The 17964-nt window shown below is 42.5% G+C and overlaps 1 protein-coding gene across 1 annotated transcript; it reads left to right on the top strand.

Annotated features, from left to right (window-relative positions):
• Positions 1-3030: 3030 nt before the first annotated feature.
• Positions 3031-17316, top strand: LOC128942493 (cytochrome b5). Its single transcript, XM_054285015.1, has 5 exons — positions 3031-3243; positions 12563-12691; positions 14366-14395; positions 15373-15407; positions 16253-17316. Exons 1-5 carry the CDS (start codon positions 3100-3102, stop codon positions 16329-16331), a joined length of 417 nt encoding a protein of 138 aa, XP_054140990.1. The 5' UTR covers positions 3031-3099; the 3' UTR covers positions 16332-17316.
• Positions 17317-17964: the final 648 nt, after the last annotated feature.

Genomic DNA, 17964 nt, shown 5'->3' with positions numbered 1-17964 from the left:
ATCTAACGTTTCATTACTTGAAGAAATATACACCTTTTAACTGTATCACCTTTTCCAATCAAAGTCGTTCAAAGAAAGACAGGTAGTTAGAAAGCCAGAAATGAACACTGCACACCACAAAAAGCTGGTTTTTATATTAAAAGGTTTAATATTTCTCCTGCCCCCAAACCCTCACACAATTTTAGGAAATGGTCTCACCAACACAGTGAGGACAGCAATAAATATTTTGATCCCATATTTTATGAACTCACCAGGTATTCACCTGAAAAAGCAATTTTGTCAATTCTGATAAAATAATTATGAACTGAAAGCATATTTTGAGGAACAATGTCAAAGATAACTTTGCTGGTCTGATTTTCCTTTGCTTTCTTTACAGTGTAACACTTTAAACAGATTAACTTCCATCGTATCCAAGAAAAATCACAAGGTAAGTGTTTTATAATGTCATTTAAAAGAAAATAATGCTTTCTTATTTCTTACCCTTAAAGGAAAACATATTTCAATGTTTTTCATCAGTCACGAAAAGCAGGGGTTTTTTTAAATGCCAGCCAAGACTATCACCTCATCAGAGAATTCCAAAAGGTACAGCTCAAGGGAAAGTTCAATTAAAAAAAAAAAAAAAAGAAAAAAAAAGAAAAAAAAAAGAAAAAAGAAAGAAAAAAATATTGTCTTTTTGCAACCATGGAAAAGAAAGCCCGAGTCCGAGGCTTTCATCATGTTTATTGGGGGTTTTTGTGGCAGAGATGTTGTAAAACACATGCTGCAATGCTCCAGTGCCCTGCTTGCTGCTTGAGGATGACTCCCCTGTGGGAACAATTTGATGTATTACGCCTAAGTTAAATCTTCTCAGACATCTTAAAAGCTAATGGGACAGAGTGCTTGCAAAAGAATTCTCCCTTCAGGGGAGAGGGTAAAGAGAAACGCAGCAGTTAACACAGAGCTGCCAGTTAAGAATGAGCTACTGGATATAAATCACGGGAAATGAACACAACCGCCCTCTGTTCGAGGGGACTTTGCGTGTGTGGGAGAAATGGAACCTTTACGTGCCAATAATCACAGCACGTGAACTTGAAAGGAACATCAGTCAGGGAATGGCCATCCCTGTCTGTTCTGCCTGAACAGGCAACGAAATCCCAGAGCTCGGCAGCACTGTTTGCAATTTTCAGTAACAACCTGGAATCGCAATGAAGAACTTCTCTATCAAAGCTGGGAACAACACCAATCTGAGGGAGAGCAGCTACTCTTACTGTCAGGCTGACTGAAAAGTTGAGGCAGGATCTGAGGATGGGTGGTGACATTCCATGAAGTACGAAGCTGTCCTGCACTCAGGCTCAGGGTGCAGAAGTTAAGCTCTGAGGAAGGGTGACAGGTCACACTGGCTAAATTTTATGCTACAAAAAATCTCCCCACAAATCCAGCCTATAATCACGCCTGAGTGTGTCCATGGGGCTATTGCTGCTGAGGCACCCAAGCTGCGCATGGATGTGACATGGGGATGTGGGGCCTGAAATACAGACAAAGCCATCGGACACATCTGAGACCAGAGCAAAGGAAACACATTTTACCTCAGCCTAAACTGCAGGGAAACAGGATGCTGGATTGGTGACAGAACCTCCCGAGAGAAGGGGAAAGCACTGCTCCCTGTGCTCTCCGCCCACCTGGCAGCGAAGCAGGGCAGTGCCACAGGGAAGCCTCGCTCCAAGCCCCGCAGGGGAGCCCTCCCAAGGCTGGGCGAGGGACTCGTGCGGCAGCCGGGAGGTTTTGAGGAGCTGTGAGGAAGAGCCTGTGGCAGGGGCGCTCCCGCCGGGATCGCCTCACGGGCTGCGCGGGAAAAGCGGCGTTTCCCGCCTTGAGCGCTGCTGCCTGCCGGGATCAGTGAGGATGTGAGACTTCCCTGTGTGTGGCAGCCCCTGCCTGCTGGGACACCGGCCGGAGAGGGCAGGGGTGCTCGGGCGGTCACAGCGCCGGCCAGAGCCCGGCCAGAGCCCCGGGGTGTCCGGGTGTAACTCAGCCCGCGCCCGGCCCTACGTGCGCCCATGGAAAGGGCGCTCTAGCCGGGCACAGGCAGCGCTTGGCCGAGCCGGGGCGCCAGCCGGCTTTACCACAGCGGCACCAGGACAATTCAGCTTAGATGTTACGGAAAAAAAATCTTTACTGTGAGGGTGCTGAGGCACTGGAACAGGCTGCCCGGGGAGCCTGAATCGCAGAATCACAGATTGTTAGGGCTGGAAGGGACCTCTGGAGATGACCTAGCCCAACCCCCCTGCAGGCTTCACAGGAACACGTCCAGGTCGGGGCAGCCCCGACCGGCCCATCTGTGCCACTCTCAATGTGAACGTCTTCACGTTAAGGTGAAACTTCTTGTTTTTCAGTTTATGGCCATTGCTCCTCGTCCTGTCTCACTGAAAAGAGTCTGACAGCTCCCTGTGTCTCTTCGCATAAGAAGTGCTGTAGACTCCTAAATATCTCTGTGGCCCAGTGCTGTACACTCTCCAGCTGTTCTTTATCTTTCTTGTACTGCAAGTGTTCAAGGCCAGCCTGGATCGGACTTTGAACAATCTTGTCGAGTGGTCTCCATATCAGGGAATAGGAACTAGATGACCGAAAAGGTGCCTTCCAACCCAAACCATTCCAATGCGGTTCTACGTTGCAAGTCGGCGATTAGCTCGTCGCAGCGCACACCGGCAGCCCCGCAGCTCGCCGCTGCCCAAGTGGGGAACGCTGGGGTGACCACTCCAGGAAGCGGACAGGAGACAAGCTGCGACTGCAGTGCCCGGCACCGAAGGAGGCCCCGAGCGCGGCCAGCGGGGCTGTCCCGGCACCGCCCCCGCCCCGCCCCGCCCCGCCCGCCACCGGCCGGTCACGTGGGACGGCGGGGAGGCGGGAGAGGGCGGGGCACCACGGCAAAGTCCCGCCCCCGGGCGTCTAGGCAGCTTCCAGGCTGCCTGTCTGCTTTGAGTGGCATTGCCCTCGACCAATGAGAAACCGGCGGGGCGGGAGGGGCGGGGCGGTGGCGGCGGGTGATAGGGCCTGCGGCGGGGCCCTGGCGCTGTGCGCGGTGCCGGCCTGTGGTGCGTGCGGTGCGGGGCGGAACGGAAGATGGTGGGCTCCAGCGAGACCGGGAAGGAGTCGTGGCGAGGCCGCTACTACCGGCTGGAGGAGGTGCAGAAACACAACAACAGCCAGAGCACCTGGATCATCATCCACAACCGCATCTACGATGTCACCAAGTTCCTGGACGAGGTGGGTGCCCGCGCTGCCGGGACGCTGAGGGCACCGGAGCCCCGCGGGGCCGGATCGCTGGCGGCTCCCCGGCTCCCGTCCGCCTGCCCCGGCCCGCGGGAGCCGCCCTCGGGGCCGCGATAGCGCCCTGCCGGAGGAGCCGCGGGGCCGGCCCGGGCCCGGGGCGCCTCTCGGGCCGGGGAAACCCTCGAGTGCCGTGCCCCGGCTGCGCTGCCGTGTCATCCGCTGGGCGCCCGCCGGAAACTGTGGGGTTTGAATTTCTAGGAAATAAGCGCAAGGAGAAAAAACTGGAGTCAGGATTGAGGACTGAGTTAGGCGGGCTGGCTGTGTGAATCTTGGGTTCCAAGAGTGGGGCTGAATCCATCTGCTTCTTGCTTTGGTGTGCCGGCTGGAAACAGAATTAAAGGTGAAGACGCAGCTGGGACCCAGAGCCTTATTGTGGTGTTAACTAAAAGGTCAGCAACTCCTCTCTTCACACTAGTGTAGTGTGTGTTGTATTATGGACCAGGAAAGAAATTTCACAAAGTGGAAGGAAAGTACCACAGCAGGCAGAATATCACAGATCTTGGGGTTACTGTAATAGTCACAGAATCACAAAGTATTTTGGTTTGGAAGAGGCATTATAGCTCATCTCATTCCAGCTCCCTGCCAAGGGCAGTGAGACCTTCCACTAGACCAGGTCACTCCCAGCCTTGGTCCTTGAACAGGTCCGGGGATGGGGCATTCCCCACTTCCCTGTGCAACCTGTGCCCATGTCTCCCTCCTGTCCCTGTAAAAAAGTTCTTCCTTATATCCAGTCCTCGTTAAAGCCTCTTGGTCACAGTGGCTTGTGCTCCTGTCTGCCAAACTCATACACCCTGGTTAGCCTTAAGCCCTGAGTGGTCTTTTATTGCAGGACATGGCAGACGTGGCTTTACACACAGGCAGTCAGGTTCAGAAAATTTGAGTGGCTCTCACTGCTGCCCTGATCCTCTTGGTGTGGGGATGCAGTCTGCAAAGCTGCACCATTCCAGCTCTAGTGTAGAGCACTCGAGGCGCTAGAGCACGAGAGTTCAATTCCTTTGGCTGTGTTTTGTTGGATTTCTTCCTTCCCAGTTAGTGGTTGATGTTTTTGATCTCTGGCAGACAGCAGTTGGTGTAATCATTGATAGTCATGGTTAATAAAGAAGTATTTTAGTTATTGGACTAAAACATTATTCACTGGAAATGCAGAAATAAAACTACCACTTTTTTTTCCCTGTAATTGAGTGGCACTGGGATTTAGGTATTTTGAGTTTTCTCCCTTGCTCTGTATTCTCAGTTAGCAAAGGTAGAATCACAGGGTCAATTTAGCTAGAAAAGACCTCTGAGATCTCGGCCAGTCTTTGACCAAACACCACTCTGTCAATTAGACCATGGTAGTAAAGTGCCACATCCAGTCTTTTCTTAAAACTGTCAGATACAGTGACTGCCACCTCTTTTGGCAACCCATTTCAATGTATAGTCTCCTTTTCTGTGAAGAAATTCTTCCTGAAAGCAACCAATTAAAAAGTGTAGGCTAGACTCACATTAATTTCTTAAAGAATACAGTTTAGATGGGTAGAGATGTGATGGATTTGAAGCATCAATAGTTCTGTAGCCCCATCTTGATTTTTGTGCTTGCAAACCCTTCCAATTCAAAGGAGAAACTGAGCATTTTGCAAAGGAGGGTTGACAAGCGATTTTTCAAAGGCAGTGTTGACACAGGTAGTATTTCATTCTTAAGCTGTGTGTCAATGCAAATTGTTTGGCTTTTCAGCAGGCAGATTATGGAGCTGATCTACTGACTCTTCCTTCATTATTTCTCATCTAGCTCTGCCCCTGCTCATCTTCATCCACTAGTTATGGACATTGCTGCACGGTTCTACAGTCAGGGCCAATTTAATTATAGAAGCTCTGGAGGAGAATGCAGCTTTTTGTGCAGTCTGCAAAACTGAATTAGCTTTTGGGAACTTGATCAGTTTTGATTGATACATAATTGTATTGTTTGTACGTATTGTCCAGATTGAGGAGATGGAAACAAAAAGACCCACACCTTAGAAAAACCCTAAACCTAAACCTGCCCAAGGAAAAAAAAACATTGAACAAAAAAAATCCAGGATCCAATGAGCTTTTGAGTTTAAGTAGTTGCACAGCCTCTTCCTTCAGTACATATGGTGAAATTGGTAAATATTACTAGGCATCACCTTGTGTAAATTTCTCCAAGAAAATCTCATTTTCATCCTTCAGGCCAACATTGATAATTTGGTAGCATATCAAAAGAATTCAGTTTGTAAATATTTAAATAGTTGGGTTTTGGGCAATGTGGGTTATGTCATGAGACACTCTGGTAAGCACAAGTCAGATTTCAACCTCGCATTGAACAACTTTCAATAGAACATGGCTGGTTGTGAGCTGAAACTTCCAAGGCCTTCTGACATAAAATATTTCAGGTCACTATTTCCTACAATCTTATTGATTAAGTGAAGCTACAGTCCTGGAGAAAGTTCTTTGACCTTTTACTATTCATTAGTAAAATGTTGGTGATTTTTGTTATGGAACTCTTCGATTAAGATACTTAATAGGGCACTTTTTTAACCTTTTTTGTTAATGTTTTTGGTACTTAGTTAATTTATCAAGTGTTATGCTAATTCTTTTGATGCTGTCAGAGACCCTGAGGCATGTGACAGCTGAGGAGAAATGGAAGCTAGCCTCTTGCTAGTTCATTCCAGAATCCAGTAAACCCTACTCCAAGTGGGGATTATTTTAGCTCTTTCAATAGCATTACTGGTTAAACTCAGGTGTATTTCTTGCAGTTCCCTTTGGAAGTAGAAAAGCTTAACATATTTTTAGACTTTAATGTGGGCCACTGAAATTTAAGCCCAATAGTATTAAAAAGGGTGGATTGCTGAAGTGTCACCTCACTCATGCTCTTCCCAAGCAGTACATAAGTATCAGTTTACTGGGGAATGAAGAGCTGGGAGCAGCAGCTAAGCTCACCTGTCCTGTTTCTTAAAGTAAGCCATCTTTTCAGCTACTGCATTAATCTATGGAAGTATTTTCTTATTAATGATGAAGTTGAAAACTTTACTGTGCTTCAGTCTTAAAGTCACCTTGGATGCTCTTGTGCTTAGTAAGTGAAAGTGTGGTGCTGTTTTTCACTCCATTACAGTAGTTAAAGGGCGTGATCCCTCTGTCCAGCTGTTGTGTCTTCATGGAGCTTGTAGATGTTTAGAGGGACTTGTTTGGCTTTGGGGAACCATCAGTCTCTGTGAAAACTTGATTGAAAGTAGATAGGAAATGGGCTGGGGGTGGTGACATGTGTGTGTCACATGGAGTGGAGGCATTGCATGGTGTGACCCATAGTAGCTTGGCTTGCTAAAGGACAAGGTTAAAAAAGATCATATACAGAAAAAGTGCTGAATGAGGAAACAATTGTGTGCTTTGATATCTTATCTGTGGGGTTAATGAAGATGCCATCAACTGCTTTTTTTTTAAGTCAGTTTGATTTTTTTTGTGTGTTTTTGTTTCTTTTGGTTTTGGGGTTTTTTTTTTTTGTTTTTAAGTGGCAGATATTGGGGAAAATTCATGGCTTGAATATTCATCTCTGAATTTTCTTTGATTTTCCAAGTTTGGGAGAAGAAATCAAGATACCTCAGCTTTCGGAATGCATTATTTAAAAGATCTTGGCAAGAAAGAGTATTCTTGAAACCAGAAACTTTGGTGTTGTTTTCCATTAAAGGCTGTTGGACCTGTGTTGCAGAAGATTTGGGATACCTTTTCCTTAGCTTCACGTTTTGTGATTTACCCCCACGGAGTACCCATGTACCCCACAGTGGTTCACTCACCCTCCTGCCCAGTGCATGTGGAAGGGAATCAGAAAAAGGTCAATTTTGTGGGTCAATATAAGAACAGTTTAATAATTGAAATAAAGTAAATGTAACAATGATGGTGATGATAAGGAGAGAGAGAGAGAAGTATAAAACCCAACAGAAGCAAATGGTGCAGCATGTGTGGGTTCTCCACTCACTGACCAATGCCCAGTCTGCTCCTGAGCAGAGATTGGTGGCTCACAGACAGCTCCTCCCAGTTAATGGATGGAGTGTGACATTCTGTGGTATGGAATATCCCTTTGTCCACTTTGGGTCAGCTGTCCTGGCTGTGCTGCCTCACTGGCAGAGCGTGGGGCAGTGAAAATCCTTGATTTAGGTGAGCATTACTTGGCTACCAAAGTATCAGTTCATTACCAACATTATTCTCATGCTGAATCCAAAGCACTGTAGTGTACCCGCTACTAGGAAGAAAATGAGCTGTATCCCAGCTGAAACCAGGATAAGGTCCTATATCATTTAAAGGAAAATAGCTACTAGAAATGCATGTGTATCACAGCAGGATGTCATGGCTATATCTTGTAGATAACTACAAATATGAGGAGTTTCTTTTTCTGGAAGCCAACTATAGCATTCATTTAATATTAATCTAATACAGATTTATTTAGGTTAATTCAATTGCTGGTGGTCTAAGAATTCAGCAAAAGCATTATTGGTAAATATTTTTTTTTCCATACAGTATGAACTTGTGCATCCATAGCACTTTTCCTAAACTTCTCCTAGAATGGACAGCTGCCAGCAAATGTGTTTTGTAATGCTGGTCAAATAAAGTGCAAAAAGCAAATATTGTTCTATTGTGTCAGGATGAAAAATGTTCTCTCCCCTCTGTGGCAATAAGTTGCCTTCGTGCAGTGTGATGATGTTGTGGGGCGTAGCATAATGCCTTCCATGTTTATAGTCATGATCAGCTTGCACTGAAAGATGCCTTTATTGGCACGTTTAGAGTCTGCCAGTGAACCATGGGTTCCTGCAGAACCTTGCAGTCTGAGGATTAAATCCAGAGTTAACGCTTCCTCAAGCTCTGATGAAGCTTGCAGGAGAATTTGAAAGTGTTTTAAGAAATAGCACTTCTTAGCACTTACATGTGAAACTCTGCAAACTGTGTTTTGTAAGGCAGGAAATGGGTACCGTTGGGGTTTAACCTCAGTGCAGCCCCTTGCTCACTGCTCCCCACAGCCTCTTGGTGGGATGGGGAAGGGAATTAGGGAAAAAAGATAGAATGTGTGGGTTGAGATAAGAGCAGTTTAATAACTGAGATAAAATAAAATAATTGCAATAAAAAGGGTGACAAAAAGAGATGCTAACCCATGCCCAGCCCATTGCCAAGCAGCAAGCTGCAGCCCTCAGCCAACTCCTTGCAGCTGGTGTACTGGGCATGATATTCTGTGGTATGGAATACCCCTTTGGCCAGTGTGGATCAGCTGTCCTGGCTGTGCTCCTTCCTGGCTTCCTGTGCACCTTCCTGCTGGCAGAGCATGGGACATTGAGAAGCCCTTGAATTAGGGTGAGTGCTACTTAGCAACAACTGCAGTGTCAGTGTGTTATCACTGATTGTTCTCATATATCACTGAACCCAAAGCACAGCACTGTGCCAGCCTCCAAGAAGAAAATGCAACTCTATCCCAGCTGAAATCTGGGCACGCACCAAGCTACTGGGTATTTCATTTGCACTTCATCTAAAAGCCTAATGATAGTTTTCAAAAATACACTTTCAGAGAGGTCTTCTTTCCTAGGCTCCTGACATTTTACATGACCTGTCAGTTTGTCCTGAAACTTAAATAGATGATAGAAATAATTTGGAGGACTCTTTTCAGGCTACATGAAAATGCCCTTGAAATAAGCAAGCATTTGTCTGTCTGTCCTGCATAATAGAGCTGAGTTTCTCTGGGTGTTCCTGGCTCTGTCACTGGCCCCTTGCTGCTTTTCATTCCTGTAGTGCAGAAAGAGAAATCTGAGTTTGAGACTGTCACTAATGGAGACCTTTGCTGATCTTCCTGAAAGTGAAATTTGACCCTAGATTTCATTCCCTTGATATAAGAAGGGAGAGGGCACAGGAGTTGCAAATTAAGGTAGTTATGGTTTAATGGAGTCTTGAACTATGACCCTGAGAAATCTGCATGACCGTAGTAAGGAGGAGAAAAGGTCGTATTCAGATGAGGTGAGTTGGACTTTTGACCCAGATGAGAGCAGCAAGATTAACTGCATATTTGCCTTATCTAAAACTTTCTAATGTGCTGCTGTTAGGAATTTCTGTGCTCTGTACTAGTGCTGGCTCTGTATGGGTATTTGTTATGCATATAGCTTAGACTATTTATTATATGGGGAATGTCCTAGGAATGAGCTAGGCTGTCTTAATTTATCATCAAAAGGTTTTTCATTTCCTCTGAACTACAGTTTTACCTCAAGAACTCTTAGATTACTTTTATCAACAGGATTTTAGTTAAGGAGTCACTATCTGTATAGCCTTGTGGGCTTTCCAGTTCCAGGGTCTGTCCAGAGGATCTTCATTAAAAGTAGCAGTTCTGGTAGCAGGCTTTGTTTACCAGGCAGAATCATGAACAAAAGCCTTGTATAAACAAGCTTTGGGAAACTCATCCAACCATGAAAGATGCTCATTTTTTGATACAAGAGTCAGTTCTTGCCCTTTGTGAGAGACATTACAGTTGCTCCCTTTCATTAGGGGAGGCGAAAGCTTTTAATTAATTGCATGTATTATGTACTAGTTATTCACAGAGGGTTTGTAAGTTCATATCATTAAGCAGAGGTGGCATCTAAAAGCAAAATGCTTAGTTTCAAAGTACTTCCATCAGTGTCTAGCAGGTTATAATTAACATTACCTGCTAAATGGCATTAGTTTGGAATTCTGTGTGTGATTCTCCATACTTAGCTGTGCTCATGTTATAAAAAAAAAATTATCAGTTTTCCAGCTGTAGTGGCAGAGGTCAGGGTGAATTTGTCCTCTTCAGCTGACCTGTGATAGTCAGTCAGAGGGTTGGTAGAGAGATTGGGTGCAGTTACAATCTTGATACTAGTATTGTGGTTTTGTAGACAGAAGGATCAGTTGCTAATTAGACAAAAAACTAGTTGTGCAGAGAAAAGCTGGAGTGCCTCTGTGGTGCTGCCCACACTGCTCTGTGATTGCTTTGTAGTGCACAAGGGAGGGATTTGGGAGCACATGTTAGTACATGATCATTCTGTAGCTGGCAACGTGCAAGTAGTTTGTTCAAGTACTCCATGAAGTAACTGTATTGCAGATGCAGTTATGTTGGTAGGTATCCAGTTGTTTGGCTGGATGGCAAATGTTTTTTGGTGAGGTAGTGTAAACCGTGTGATCTTCATGACTTGCTGGAGTAACTGGTATTTTATGTGCTTGTATGAGCGGGGTTTGGGTTCACTGCAGTGCACGAGTGGGAGTTTACATGCTGCTTATGCTGCTGGTGCTTTATGGGTGGTTTGACTTTGGGGCCTTTTGCTGCTTGTTGATACCTTGTTTGTCAAGTATGTTTTCCAAGGATGTTTTCCACAATGTTTTTGTGCCGCCTTTTCTGCTGAAGTTGGTACAGTTTTTCTACCTGGGGGGCACAATTCTTCAGCATGGTGTTAAAAGCCCAAACTCACATTGCTGAAGAAATTCTGTGAAGATTTAGTTGAGGTAATGTCTTGGAGTGCTGGTTAGACCCAAGTTCACCTTCTTAAGTGCCATTTCAAGGCATTGAACTTGAGTGCTCCCTTTTTTGTCCGGTCCTGTCTCTGAATACTTAACAGAATGGATCCAAGGACAGGATTTTGGTGAGCATGCCATATATGCAGGTTGCTTGCATAATCTTTACTCTGCTTGTACTCTTCTGACTTTTTTTTTTGGCTCAGCTGCTGTGTCTAATCTCTCTATCAGTTGCTTAATCTTGGTTTTGCTTAGTCATGGTAGGGATCCTTTACCCTAATAACTGTGGTAACTTGGCTCTTTAAAAAGTGTTGTAATGAGGTTTTTTTTCTCCTCAACTTCCTTAATCTGTTAAAATAAATGTCTGCCTTTAATGTGAAGATTCAAGTTATGGAGTTCTGGTACTGCCGGAAATTCATAGTAGTAGTTTAGTTCAGCTGTATGAACAAATACTGGTTTTGTCAGAAGATAAATTTTGATATGAGATTAATAGGAGGATTTGAAGTTAAGTGCTAACCTGAATTGCCTAGACTAGTAGAAATGCCATTTCTTTAACCTGTGGTTTTTTTGGTGAGCTGTGTTCCCCACAAGATAACCCTAAATTGTGGAAATTTTGCTCTTTTCCATAACATTATATCTTGTACTCAGAAGCATTAAAAACTAAACTGAGCTTCAAAAGCCTTGTATCTTCTCTGCTACTTGTAAAGTGCTAATATCTATTCCATGGTTGCCTTAATCCAAGGCAGTACTAATAGGTGCTTTTAACTTGTTTACCTAATCATTCCCAGTGTTTATGTAACACTTTCCTGCTTGAAAGTTGAGTGGTGAATTTTTGTGGTGTGTTACCTGTTACATAATAAGTAACTGGGAACTGAGGAAATGCACTGAACTGGAAGATGTGATAGATCTTGCAGTATATTCAAGCAGAGTTATTTGATAGATAAAAATGTACTTCATAAAACCCCCAAGTGCATCCTGGGGAAGAATAAAAGTTAATGGAGAACAGGGGCTTTTGTTGAAGGAATGGTGATGGATTGTGGTATTAGAAGATCCTGGGAGATGACTTCTCTGTATCTCAGGGGTTTTATCAACAATGTGGTTTTGGGATTCCATAGTCTATGAAAACCAAATTGCTATTCCAGGGTCTTGAGTGAGCTTTCAGTTGTGCTTAATCACTTCCAAAGGAGCTGTCTTTGTATTTGTACCATAATTTGTTTTGGAAAGGACCCTTAAATTTATCTGGCCCACCTCCCTGCTCAAACCAGGATTAATTAGAAGATCAGATTCCTTAGCACCTTGCCAGCTTGTTTTGCCAATGCTTGATTCACATCTTGTGAACAGATTTTTTTATCTTTCTGGAATGTTTTTGCTGCAGCTAATACCTTTTTGGCTTTTATCCTTCTGCTGTATAAAGCATTGCTTGGATAAAAACACACGTTTCCCAAAGAAGTGAAAACACAGAATGTAACTTCAGATGATAGTTGTGCTGTTAAAATACAGACTGATTCCCACACAACTTTCTAAGTGCTTTAGTTGCAAGGGATAATGCATCTTACTGCTTCTTTGCCAATGGCATAGAGACTTAGCTTCCTTGGTTTTGGCTTCAGAGAGTACACAAAGCTCTCTAGTTATTTAGAAAGGCTTATGTTTGCTTTAGAAAGTCCAGCAGGTGATTTTGCTTTTTAATTTTAGAAATGTAAAAATGCGGAATTTCCATTTCTAGAATTTGAATTGTATTCACTAACAAATTCAAACTCATTAAAATTTGCAGCACCCAGGAGGGGAAGAGGTCCTTAGGGAGCAAGCTGGGGGAGATGCTACTGAGAACTTCGAAGATGTTGGCCATTCCACAGATGCAAGGACACTGTCAGAATCCTTTATTATTGGGGAACTTCATCCTGTGAGTATATGAGTGTATTCTTACTTTTGTGTTTGCTGAACTGCTTTTGCATCTAGTTACTTGTCTGGTAATTACTTCAAAATCCAGAACTACTAGTTTGGTTGGATGTCAGTCCTGCAGCTGTTTGTGGATGGACCTAGGTTTGAGATAGTTCCCCCAATATGAAGTGATTTTATTTGTGTAGCATAAGCATAGTGGCATCTTTTGGTGATCTAAATTGCCTTACAGCTTAGTTCTTGAATAAACTGAAGATGGAATCTGTCATTTCTGGTATACACTGTCAGCTTTGTAATGAAACTCTGTAACCCTGAAGGTGGCATGTCTGAATGTCTAGAGCTTTTCTTATGGCACTATGCAGAGTGACTACTGAACAACCACTTTCATCCTTTCACCATTATAAACATCTGTCTGCCAGGCTCCCACCTGCATCAAAAGGTGCAATCCTGGCTGTTTATGTGTATGTCTAGAAAAGGGTTATTAAAAGCATTATACTTCTAGTTTCTTGCTCTGTCTTCCCCTCTCTGTCTCCTGCCATTTTAGCTGTGTCATGGTTCCCTACTTGTTGTCAGGGTTGTTTATGATCAGTTCCCATTGGATCATCTGTCACATCCTCTCTTCTATACTGTCCATCCAATTCCCTGTACTTTTAATGAGCACCTTTCTGCTGTCTCAAGTTTTGAAGAATTTCTTTCTAGCTACAGAGCTGCTACCTTGGCTTCCTTCAGCTAGGCCACAATTAAACTCTCTTGCATCTTAATAGTGGAAAACCCCTGTTTAGAGGTTTAGGCTGCTAGAGTGCCTGTCTACTCTACTTCACTGACCACTCCTGCCTCTCCTCTTTTCCTCTTGTTTCATGTATGTTTTGGGGTAAAAATCACTATATTGAGTAGCCTATTTCACAGTAAGATTCCTGCTCTTGTTTGTCTCTTTTGTCTCAGGTCATCTCTTGATAACTATTATTAGCGTAGCTTGTCCTAATAAGAAGTGGTTTGGCTCTGATGCACATTTATGCATTTGTGGCTTTGCATCTTGCCATCTATTTGTGATGCCACTAATGTTGTTCTTAACATGGGTATCAGTCCAGTTCTTCCTTGTTTGGCAAGTGCCTGTTTTCCCTTGATATGAAACAAACAGCATGGTAGTGTAATGCACAAATACAGCACTGACAGGATTATATACTGTTGGGCTTTTTTTGTAATGAATGTGACTGTGCCAAGCAGAACTTTGAGTTTATGAAAGATCCCTAGATTTTGGGACCTTTGGTCCAGTGGACATTGGCACAACCAGTTAGTTGACTTTATCTGATAGTACAAGTACAGTAAGCAGAATCAATATGATTGCAGTCAATGTATAAGCTAAGGTTGTGTACTCTGCAGAGACACAGGAAAGGTGAAAACATGGGCACAAAGAATAATGAAATTTGTTGGAGGCTCAGGTTTCACTTCTTTGTTGCATACTGGGAAGTATTATTGAAGGAAGTGTTCTTGTTTATCTTAGCTCAAAATCAATCACTGACATCTGCTCTCTTGCCAGTCTGTTTTTACCTAGGGAAAAATATTTACCCATTAGCAGAATGAATTGCAAACTGAATTTAGTGATAAATTGTGTGAGTTTGGTTTTGTTTTCCAGTGCTTCAGATTTTGTCTAAATGTCTCTTGCTCTTTTCTCTTGCAGGATGATAGATCCAAGCTTCAGAAACCAACAGTAAGTGTGTTTCTTGAAATGCCACATTGTGTCTTTTGGGCATTACAGACAGTGACCTACTGTCTGTGTATGAATGGTATACCCCCAGAAAAAGAAATAATTCAGTTTAAGTGTGGTGTTTCAGGTTTTAAATCTTAAACCTGCTGATACTGCTTCAAATTGTTCTTTCCCTTAACCATTATTTTCTTTGTATGGCTTCATAACTGGGGATTACTAAGTGTGATGGCATTATATCCTTCTTTCTTTAAATTAATTGCAAATGTTCTGGTACCAAAGCAAGTAATTTTTCTGTGATGGATCATGCGCTACTAAATTTAGGTGGGGTTTTAATGCTTGGATTTGTCAAATAAACTTAGGGTCATGCACAAGTAGAGTTGCCCAAATTAATAAGTCTTCATATAAATTGTGCACATGTACCCAGCTGGGATTTGGCCTTGTAGTGCTGCTTTTTCTGTGGAAACAAAACAAGTCCAAATCAGTATCAGGAACAGCTATAAAAATTTGACTGATATTTACACAATCTGAAACACCACACTAAAACCCCCAAGTTTAATAAGCCTTGTAGGTGCAAATTAGTAGATTTCTTTATGTAGTTTTGATATAAAAAAATATTTGTGAATTAATTCCAAGTTTTTTCAATTTGATTTTGGTCAAGGAAAGTATTTTTGTCTTACAGATGACTGAAGCTTTTCAAATGTAACTTGAGTTGGAAGTCAGCTTCATAGAAAACTTGCAGCAAAATATTTGTTGATAATGTTTTAGGAACATGATGCAATGTTAGCTATAGGAACTGCTACTAGCTAGCTTATAATACAACAGAACTGCTGTAGGAATTAGGAGAAAATGCTTCCCAAATGCATGCATTGAGTTGTTTCTGAATTAGTCTCACTTGATGAGTTTTAAGAAACTGTGGGGTTGGTTAAGGTGGAGACGTTTGTCTTCATGTAGTAAATATCTTCTTATGCTTTGCTTTCCAGGAAACCCTTATTACCACTGTTCAGTCTACTTCCAGGTACAGTATCACATCTGTTGTCAAACTTAAGTTCCTCATGATTTTTCTGAAGGTTAAAAAGTTGAATAGCTTTTATCTGCTGGAAGCAGAGATATCAGGGGGTGGTGCATGAAAATATCTGTTCTTTGTAAAGTCCAAGTTGGCATCTATGTGCCACTTTACAAGTGTGGCAGCTTACTAGGTAGATACTTCTCTCATATTGGTAGGTGTCAGTATCTACCAAATGATTTGTTTGACACAGGCCTCTATTTCTGGAGTCTGCCACATGAAGGGAAGACTCTTAGTGCCATTGCCAACTATTTTACTGACACAGATGCCTTGCTTTTAAGATTTGCTTCTGTTGTTGCATCTAAGGGAAATAAGAGGATTCTGTGTGTAAGAAGGAAGATATGTCAGAATTGGGAGAGAGTTGCAAAACACTTTGAAATACCTCTGAATCAAAAACTTTGTGAACTTATGTCCTGCTGACAATTGCCTACTGCTGAAACCTCAGAGGACTCTTCTGTGACCCTCTGGGTGGGGAGTTTGGGTGCTTAGATGAGTCATGTGATGCTGCTACTTAAATAGCTTTTAAATGAATGACATTCTGGGCAGCACACCATGACTTTAAATGTGCCTAGGGTTTTGCTCTTCTCTAGTAAGCTTTAGTACAGAGTCTTGCTCTATACTCCCCTTGTCTGGAGTATACTGGCCAATCCAGGTGTTCTGTTATCATTGAATTTGACGTATTTGTTGGAGTGGCTAGAAAGGACTTCTTTAAGCAATGATTTTTTTGTTTTTGTTTTTCTTTTTATAACTTGCTGGTTGTCACTTCCTAAACTGCTTTTTCAAAAACTTCCCTTTAGTTCATGGTCCAACTGGGTGATCCCAGCAATAGCAGCGATTATCGTGGCCCTGATGTATCGTTCCTACATGTCGGAGTAAGCGCCTTACTGAGAAGTAATGCAGGAAGAGAATACCTTCTCTGGAAGAAAATATAAGCAATCTTAACCCAATATGTTCCTGGAGAAAAGCCTGATGTCTGAAGAAAAATTCAAGTTTTTCAGAAAATGAAACAATTCTTTTTCTGCTGTGCACTTTTCTTAATGTTGCCTTCTTATGTGCTGCTGTGAAGTGATAAAAAGGCACCATTTCTCTTTTTGTATAACACTCTTATTCTCTAATGAGTTACTTGATAACTGTATTGGTTTCTGTGGTAGAATATTATTTTTTATGTAACACTGATTCTGGTTATTTCTCTTTAATCTGTAATAGGGTCATTAGGACTCTCTTTACTTACACATTTTACAGCTTTAAAAAACTACCAAAACTGTGTACATGTACACAACTTAACTTAAAAAAATCATGTTGTCTTTTTAAATGTAGGATGAATGAAATGCAAGTTAAATGTAATGAATAAAACTGAGTGGAGTTATAGGTGCCTGGAAGTGGGGTGGGCCCTACCAATGAGCTATAATGAGCTGCTGTGTTTTCCATTTTTTTTTGACAACTGCTCTTATAGTTTTTGTAGGTACTCCTTACTAGCAAACTGTTCTTTGTCTCCCATTGAAAAATTCAGGTGAATTGAAACTCAATGTTTGGCCTAATTATGTCTGTCTCATTTTTGTGAAAAAAAAGGCAGAAAAAAGTAACTGCTACTAAATAGTACTGTTCCTGCCAAACACTCAGGTGACTGTAGAATTTGTTCTGGAACTTTAGCCTTCGATAAAATCTTCAACTTTGTCAAGTACATTGTGAGGGGAAAAACTGATAAATCCATTTCTGACTCTTCTGTTATGTGCTTTGGTGCTTTACTATGAAGAGGCAACTGTTTTTACTGCTGAATACAAGATAACTACAAGTTTGCATTTTGTGGTGAACATTTCTAGTCAAATGTAAATGATCATGAATAAAAGTTTAATTGGTTACACCTGCTGGCCCAAGCACCTTCATTTCCAAATTCTTTGAAGGCCTTGAGAAGGATGTCCTATTGGGGCACTTCTCAGAAGTGCACTTAGAGTTGCTCCCATCCAGCTTCATGTCAAGGACTAACTTTTGTCCATGTTTGTCCATGGCATTCCCTCTGAATGTGATGAAACAGAGTGTAAAACTTCAAGCTTTATTGGTAGATTTCTAGATAACCTTTAAAAAGGATATAACTCAGAGTAAGTATTTAGAATCACAAATCAAGTTTAATTTTTAAAACAACACTTGAGCCCATATATGTAGGCAAGGCAAAAAAAAAAAGGGCAACTTTAGAAAGCTTAGCCTTCCCCCTCCAAGAATTTCAGACAGATAAGTACGTCGACATCAGCAGATAAAGCAGTGCAATTAAAGTGGATCTGTAATGTGAAACACTTGCTGTGAAATGCTTTTTTCCCATGCTGTGTATGTTGGAGTTTTAATATGATGTAGCTCTATTTTAGTCCTGTATACTGGATATTTATGCAATTCCCTGGAGTAGCTATGGAAGCTCAGTCCCATCTAAAATTATTCAAGCTGGCATGTGCAGGGAATTTCCACAATGTGAAGCAGAAGCATGGTGAGTACAGATAAGTAGGCAGGCTTCGATAACTGA

The sequence above is a fragment of the Melozone crissalis genome, unplaced genomic scaffold (genome assembly GCF_028551555.1).
Source record: "Melozone crissalis strain CALT ecotype California unplaced genomic scaffold, PUWL_Pcris_2 ptg000042l_1, whole genome shotgun sequence".
Lineage (NCBI taxonomy): Eukaryota > Metazoa > Chordata > Aves > Passeriformes > Passerellidae > Melozone > Melozone crissalis.
This window is presented reverse-complemented; position numbering and strand designations above follow the sequence as displayed.